Source organism: Malurus melanocephalus, unplaced genomic scaffold (genome assembly GCF_030028575.1).
Source record: "Malurus melanocephalus ecotype Western Australia unplaced genomic scaffold, MMel_1.1 scaffold_107, whole genome shotgun sequence".
Lineage (NCBI taxonomy): Eukaryota > Metazoa > Chordata > Aves > Passeriformes > Maluridae > Malurus > Malurus melanocephalus.
Window position 1 is genome coordinate 2091578 of NW_026623339.1, and position 5993 is coordinate 2097570.

The 5993-nt window shown below is 68.4% G+C and overlaps 3 protein-coding genes across 3 annotated transcripts in view; 2 read left to right on the forward strand and 1 right to left on the reverse strand.

Moving 5' to 3' along the window:
* Window positions 1-1071, forward strand: part of DQX1 (DEAQ-box RNA dependent ATPase 1) — a 6301-nt gene extending 5230 nt beyond the window's left edge. Inside the window, exons 9-11 of the mRNA XM_057369341.1 lie at window positions 1-186; window positions 267-457; window positions 540-1071. The exon at window positions 1-186 is cut by the window's left edge and continues 4 nt beyond it. Of these exons, the coding sequence (XP_057225324.1) occupies window positions 1-186; window positions 267-457; window positions 540-720 (558 nt within the window). The 3' untranslated portion in view covers window positions 721-1071. The remainder of the gene's footprint in view (window positions 187-266; window positions 458-539) is intronic.
* A 1475-nt stretch (window positions 1072-2546) lies between these two features.
* Window positions 2547-4381, forward strand: LOC130575446 (interleukin-12 subunit beta-like). The gene is made up of 6 exons (XM_057369340.1): window positions 2547-2616; window positions 2959-3180; window positions 3370-3478; window positions 3562-3743; window positions 3843-3991; window positions 4241-4381. The coding sequence occupies exons 1-6, from the start codon at window positions 2547-2549 to the stop codon at window positions 4379-4381; spliced, it is 873 nt and encodes a 290-aa protein (XP_057225323.1).
* A 670-nt stretch (window positions 4382-5051) lies between these two features.
* The window catches only part of LOC130575460 (alpha-internexin-like), a 1538-nt gene continuing 596 nt past the window's right edge, over window positions 5052-5993 (reverse strand). Inside the window, exons 2-3 of the mRNA XM_057369364.1 lie at window positions 5515-5639; window positions 5052-5451 (exon numbers count right to left, since the gene is read on the reverse strand). Coding sequence (XP_057225347.1) covers window positions 5400-5451; window positions 5515-5639 — 177 coding nt within the window. The 3' untranslated portion in view covers window positions 5052-5399. The remainder of the gene's footprint in view (window positions 5452-5514; window positions 5640-5993) is intronic.

A 5993-nucleotide genomic window follows, 5' to 3' on the forward strand; every position in this document is an offset into this window, starting at 1 on the left:
GGGGACGAGGGCTGGTGCCGGAAGCACGGGGTGTGCTCCGAGGCTCTGCGCCTGGCGGGCACCGTGCGCTCCGAGCTGCTCGAGGTGATGCGCCGCATCGAGCTCCCGGTGTCACCGCCCGCCTTCGGCTCCGACGCCAACGYCCTCAACATCCAGAGGGCCCTCATCTCTGGGTACTTCCTCAAGGTGGGCCCAGGGGGCTGTGGGGAATTATGGTGGCTGCGGGGGGTGTGCCAGCCGCCCCGTTCCCTCCTGATCCCTCCCAGGTCGCCCGAGACATCGATGGCTCTGGCAATTACGTGATGCTGTCGCACAAGCACGTGGCTCACCTGGCCCCCGCCTGCGGGTACCTGCTGCGGCCACCACCCCGCCGCCTGCCCCCCTGGGTGCTCTACCACGAGTTCACCATCTCTCAGGACAACTGCCTGCGCGTGGTSTCGGAGATCCAGCCCCAAATGTGAGCATCGATGTGGGGACAGAGAGGGACGAGTCCTTCCAGGGCGTCCCTGTGGCTGGCTGACCCCACCCTGTCCCCGCAGGCTGGTGGAGTTGGCCCCCCARTACTACCTGAGCAATCTGCCACCCAGCGAGGGCCGGGACCTGCTGATGGAGCTGCGGGAGAAGGTGGTGGCGGCGGAGGACGCGCCGGCAGAGCCGGAGCCGCTGGTGGAGGCGGCCGGACACRAGGATGTGCAGGGGGACGTCTGCGTCCTGCAGTGAGCCGGAGCACCGGAGCCCCAGCGGGGCTGCCTGGGCTTGGCCGTGACCCTGGGGACAGGGGAGCCCCGGGGAGGCCCCAGCGGGGCCGTGCGGCTGCAGGGGCTGTCCCAGGTCCCAGGGAGGTGTGAGCACCGTGCCGCGGTCGGTCGCGGGCCAGCAGCCATGGGACTACCCCGGCACCGCAGAGCGTGGATTGGGGAGCGCTGGCCCCGGCCGGGGGAGTCGCGTGGGCCGTCCCCACTGGGCTCCTTCACCCCGTGTTTCCTGGGGGTGCTGCGGGGTCTGTCCCGCTCCCCGTGCGCCCGGGGCCAAGGGGCCACGCGCGGGTCCCTCCTGTATAAAGTTTTGTGACCTTTGCTCCTGGCTCTGTGTCCATGACTGCGGGTTTGGACAGGGTGGGGTCCGTCCTGCCGTGGGGACATCACCACAGAGGGGTCCACCCGGGGTGGGATCCATCCTGCCARGGGACATCACGACAGATTTCTGACCAGAGTGGCCTCTGTCCCTGCTCCTCCTCTCTCCCGGGGGCGGTTTCTGTCTGTGAGGTTTCACTCCCGTCCCACCCTAGTGCCAGGCGTGGCTCCCAGCCGTGCTGAGGGCAGCCCTGGCCTTTGCATCGGGGCTTCCCCTCTGCGGTTGCGGTTCTTCTGCAGAAGCCAAGGGGAAGCTGCGGTTGACGAAGTGGGGGCGAACAGCCCCCAGACCTGCCGCCAGTGCCTGCTTCCCCTGGACAGGACAGGGCACGGGTGCACCCCCGGGCAAGGTGCCCCCATTCCTCCCTCCCCTCTCGGGGTGCCCTATGGTGTGACAGCCAAAGGCTGAGCTGTTCCCTGGGGGCTGGGGGTCCCAAATCCCCCTCCCCTCCCCACAAGCCACACACAGGGGCTTTGACCTGCTCAGGGAGGGGTCCGGAGATCCCACCACCCCATCCTGGCCAYGAAAGGTGAGAGCTGGGCTCCCCCAGCCTCCCACAGACCCCACTTCCCCTCTGCTTTCTAAGAAGTCCAGAAAGTACGTGAAAGGGTGCAGCGCTCCCCTTGCCGGGGTGGGATCTGCCCCGTGCCCTCGCCGTGGGCTGCCATCAGTGGGGTGGCAAAAGGGTGGCTGGTGACCACGATGATCTCTGTCCCTACGTCCTCGTCTCTGCACAGCATCCCGTGGGGCCCGAGGAGAGGAGGGAAGGGGTGAGACAACCTGGGGGCATCACCCTGAGCTGCTATGGGGACCCRTCACAGTCCACCCAGAGGGGCCCAGCCCTGTGTGTCCCTCTCCAGACCCCCGGGACCCCCTCGCTGGTCCCTCCGTAGCAGGGTACTGTGGGGTCTCTGTGCAGCACACGGTGATGAGGGGGCTCAGGACCCCTCTGGGAGAGCTGGGACYACCCAGGCACCATCCCAGATGTCCAGCACTGCCCCTCCTTCCCGTGGGGACCCATCCTCTGGCATTCGGGGGCGGGGCAGGGGGTGTCCGGTGCCCCCAGCCCCGGGAAGTACCGGCGGTGAGTCCCGGGGTGGGGGGCTGGGCGCGGGTCCCGCTCTCCAGTTCTGGGAACTGTGATGCGGCTGTGTGGCCGCACCTTGGGGCAGCCCCATGGAGTCCAGCCCCTTATAAAACTGCAGCCCCCGGCCCTGCCTGGCCCACCGGAGCAGCGCACACCGAGGTAGGCACAGACACGGAGGGCTGGGGGTTCTCGGGGGGATTCTGCTTCGGGGATGCTGCTCCTGGGGCTGGGGGCTCTGCCCTGGCTGGCCCTGCTGGCCGTGCCCCTCTCTCCTGGGCTATGTCCAGCTGGGGCTGCCCTTCCCCTCCCTTCCCTTCCCCCTCAGATGCTGGTGCTGGTGGGACTGGTGCTGTGCCTCGTGCCTGCGGAACCCCTGACCACCTTCCCCCCGAAGTGTGAGTGCTGCCACCCGGGCACAGGGGAGGTTTGGGAGGAGGAAAGCCCAGTCTGGGGGGCTGCAGGGACTGCAGGGGATCCACAGGGAGTGGGGGGCATCCCAAACCCACATCCCTCCGATAGGAGCTGAGACAACTCTGCTGGGAGATAAGAGGATGGGCATGAGGGTGGTGGTGGGGTGAGTATAGGGTGAGGGAGTGGGGGATGGATGTGGGGTGCAGGAGTAGGGGGGGGACCATGGAATAGGCTGACCATGAGGCACACAGCCCACGGTGGTTCGGGGCACGATCTGCCCCCACCACAGCCCATCTCTGACCACAGCCTTCGCTTCTCACCTCCAGTCCAGGTGGGGAAGCTGAACCAGGACKTGGTGCTGCGATGTGACACCTCGGAGCAGCACATTCACTGGACACTGAACGGGGACCGGGAGCCCATGGCTGAATTGGTGCCCAAGGGCCACAACCTCACCATCCTCGGCTTGGACCTGCCGGCCACGGGAAATTACAGCTGCTGGGCCGGCTCCGTCCTGCTGGACACCACCTAYGTGGTGGTCAGCGGCACCCGTACGGAGGGGCACGACTGGGATAGCCGGGGGTGATGGGGGCAGGGTATGGGGGACAGGCTGAGGAGCAGGAGATGCTCGTGGCCAGCCTGTGGGGCTGCACCGGGCAGGGATGTGGGGCAGGGGGAGCCTCACCAGGGCCATTCSCAGCCCCACGCTGCCCCTGACCGGTCACTCCCGGCCCCCTCAGGTGAGGAGGAAATCAACGTGTCCTGCCAGGCTGAGTCCTACAACGGCTCCTTCCACTGCTCCTGGCCCGGGCCCCCCTCTGCCGTCTTCCACGCCCGTCTCACACGCAGGTGGGTGCCCTGGGACCCCCCAAACCCACCCCATCCCCGTGGCCACCCAGCCCTGAGCCCTGCTCACACCTCCCACCCCACAGCGACGGCTCCATGGGGCCGTGGGTGCCGGTGGCCAGAGCCCACGGCCGGTTCAACGCCAGCCTGGCTGACCCCTCGTTCTGCCCCTTCGGAGAGGAGCTGCGCCCGCTCCAGCTGCACCTGGAGGGGCTCTCGGACACCTCCTACCTCAACCTCTCCAGGCACTTCTTCCTGCGTGACATTGGTGAGCTCAGGGCAGGAGCAGCGGGGTGGGGGTGTCCAAGAGGCACCAGGGTCTCTGGGGTGGGGCTTGGCCCCTGTTCTGAGCCCCCTCTGCCCGCAGTTCGTCCTGAGCCGCCCCAAGAGCTGACCCTGCAGCAGCGAGGGGAGCAGCTCCACCTGGCCTGGGCTCCCCCGGCCTCCTGGCCCCTCCCCAAATCCTACTTTGCGCTGCTCTACCATCTGCAGTACGAGCTCCACAACGGCACCCAGGTAACACGGGGATCCCTGCCCTGTGCCCACCCTGCCCTGTGCCCACCCTGCCCCATCCCTGACTCTGCTGTGCCTGGGAAGATGCTCATCCATGACCCTGCCTCTTCATTCCACTGCTCCTCTCCTTGGGGTGATGAATTGTCCCCCCTGGCTGTCACCTCTGCTTTCCCCCAGCGCTGCCCGGCTCAGGGGGTGCTGRTGCCCCCCTCCCTGAGGTGTCCCTAAACCATGGCGTGTCCCCCTTTGCAGGTTGAGCGRTTTGTGGAGGGCGCAGAGGAGACTCCGGTGCAGGCGGGCGCGCGGCGGGTGCGGATCAGCTGCCGGGACCCCTACACCCCCCCGGCCTGGAGCCCCTGGAGCCCCTGGATGGCTCTCAATGCACCCCAATAATGCTGGCTTCGATGGTGCTGACCCCACATTCGGTCACCTCTTTTCCTCAGAACCCACATCCCTTTTACAGCTTTTTTTTCCCATATTAAACACCGGGCTTGGCTTTGCTACCACAAACCCTGGGCAGTGTCTGTGAGGAGGGGGTGAGGGCTGAGGGGGTCCCAGCTGATGTGGGACTCAGTTCTGGGGTCCTCCTGCACGGCTGGGACAGGCTCTGCTGGTGCTCTAGCCCAGCTCGGGGACAGGCTGGGGTAGAGGATCCCCACAGAGCTGCCCATTGATTCACTGGACCCCCCTAATCCTCAAAACCCTCCCAAACCCGTCTCCTTTCTGGGGACTGCAATGGGACAACGACCCCAGACACGGGAGCACCATCCCGTCCCTGCATCCTGGGGGGCAGGATCCCACCGTGACCCCAAAAGTGCCGATTGCAGTGYGGGTGCCTGGGACCACCCACCACCACTGTGGGTCTCTGTTTCCACCAAAGCTGCGGCCCCACAATGTGCCCCTGTGGGGTGCCCAGCTYGGGGCTGCACCAAGCAGAAGGGAACCCAACCCCCTCCATGAGCGCCCTTCCCACAGAGACCCCTGTGCTCCCCAAACCCCACCACAGACCCCGGGAGCACAGCCGGGGGTTCTGCCCGCCCTCCCCAGAYGGGCCGGCTCCGGGTGGTGCCACGGGGCTTTATTGAGGTGCTTCCGCAGGGGTCTGGGCCGGGACCCCCGCCCCGGAGAGGCTGGTGAGTGTGTGTCCCCACGGGCGCTGCCCTCCCGGGGGTCCCGGGGCAGGCGSGGGTGCAGAAGTCCGRGGGGCCCGTGGAGGGGGGGGACAGAAGGACCGGGGCTCCGTGAGTCCAGAGAGCTCCAGAGGGTCCGAGGGAACCGTGGCCCGGGGCGCAGGAGTCGGGGGTCTGGGGTCCGGCGGAGGAACCGAGGTCCGGTGGTGGGGCTGAGGATCCGGTCCCGGGACCGGGGATCCGGTGGTAACGGCAGGGCCGGTGTCTGGTGATGGGTCCGCTCACGGCGGGGCCAGGGCACCCAGGCGCAGCTCCTCGCTCTCCAGCATCTCCCTGGAAAAGAAGGGTCGGGTTAAGCCCCTCGCCCGCCGCGCCCCCCGCGCCCCCCTCGCGTACCGGTACGCGGCGATCTCCGCCTCCAGCGCCATCCGCAGCCGCAGCAGCGCCGGGTACTCCCGCAGGCACCGGGCCATCTCCGCCTCCGCCGCCCCGATCTCCCGCTCCAGCTCCGCCACCCGCTCCTGAGCCGCGCCGTCAGCAGCGCCGGGGCCGCGGGGCGACCCCCGGGACCCCCGCACACAGCGACCCCAAAGAGACCCCCTCCCGGAGCCCCACACCACAGATCCCCGGTCCCACGCCCGCCCCTCACGGACCCCCACCCCTGTCCCGAACCGCACCTACTCGGGCTCCCGGGACCCCCGGCCCGACCCCCGCCCGCACGGACCCCTGGAACTCCGCACCGCCCCCCACCCCGCACGGATCCCCGGGCAGATCCCCGCCCTACCCGCACCCCTAAGACCCCGCCCCACACGGACCCACGGGATCCCCAACCCCGCACCGACACCCACCCACAGGGACACCGCGGCCCCCGCCCC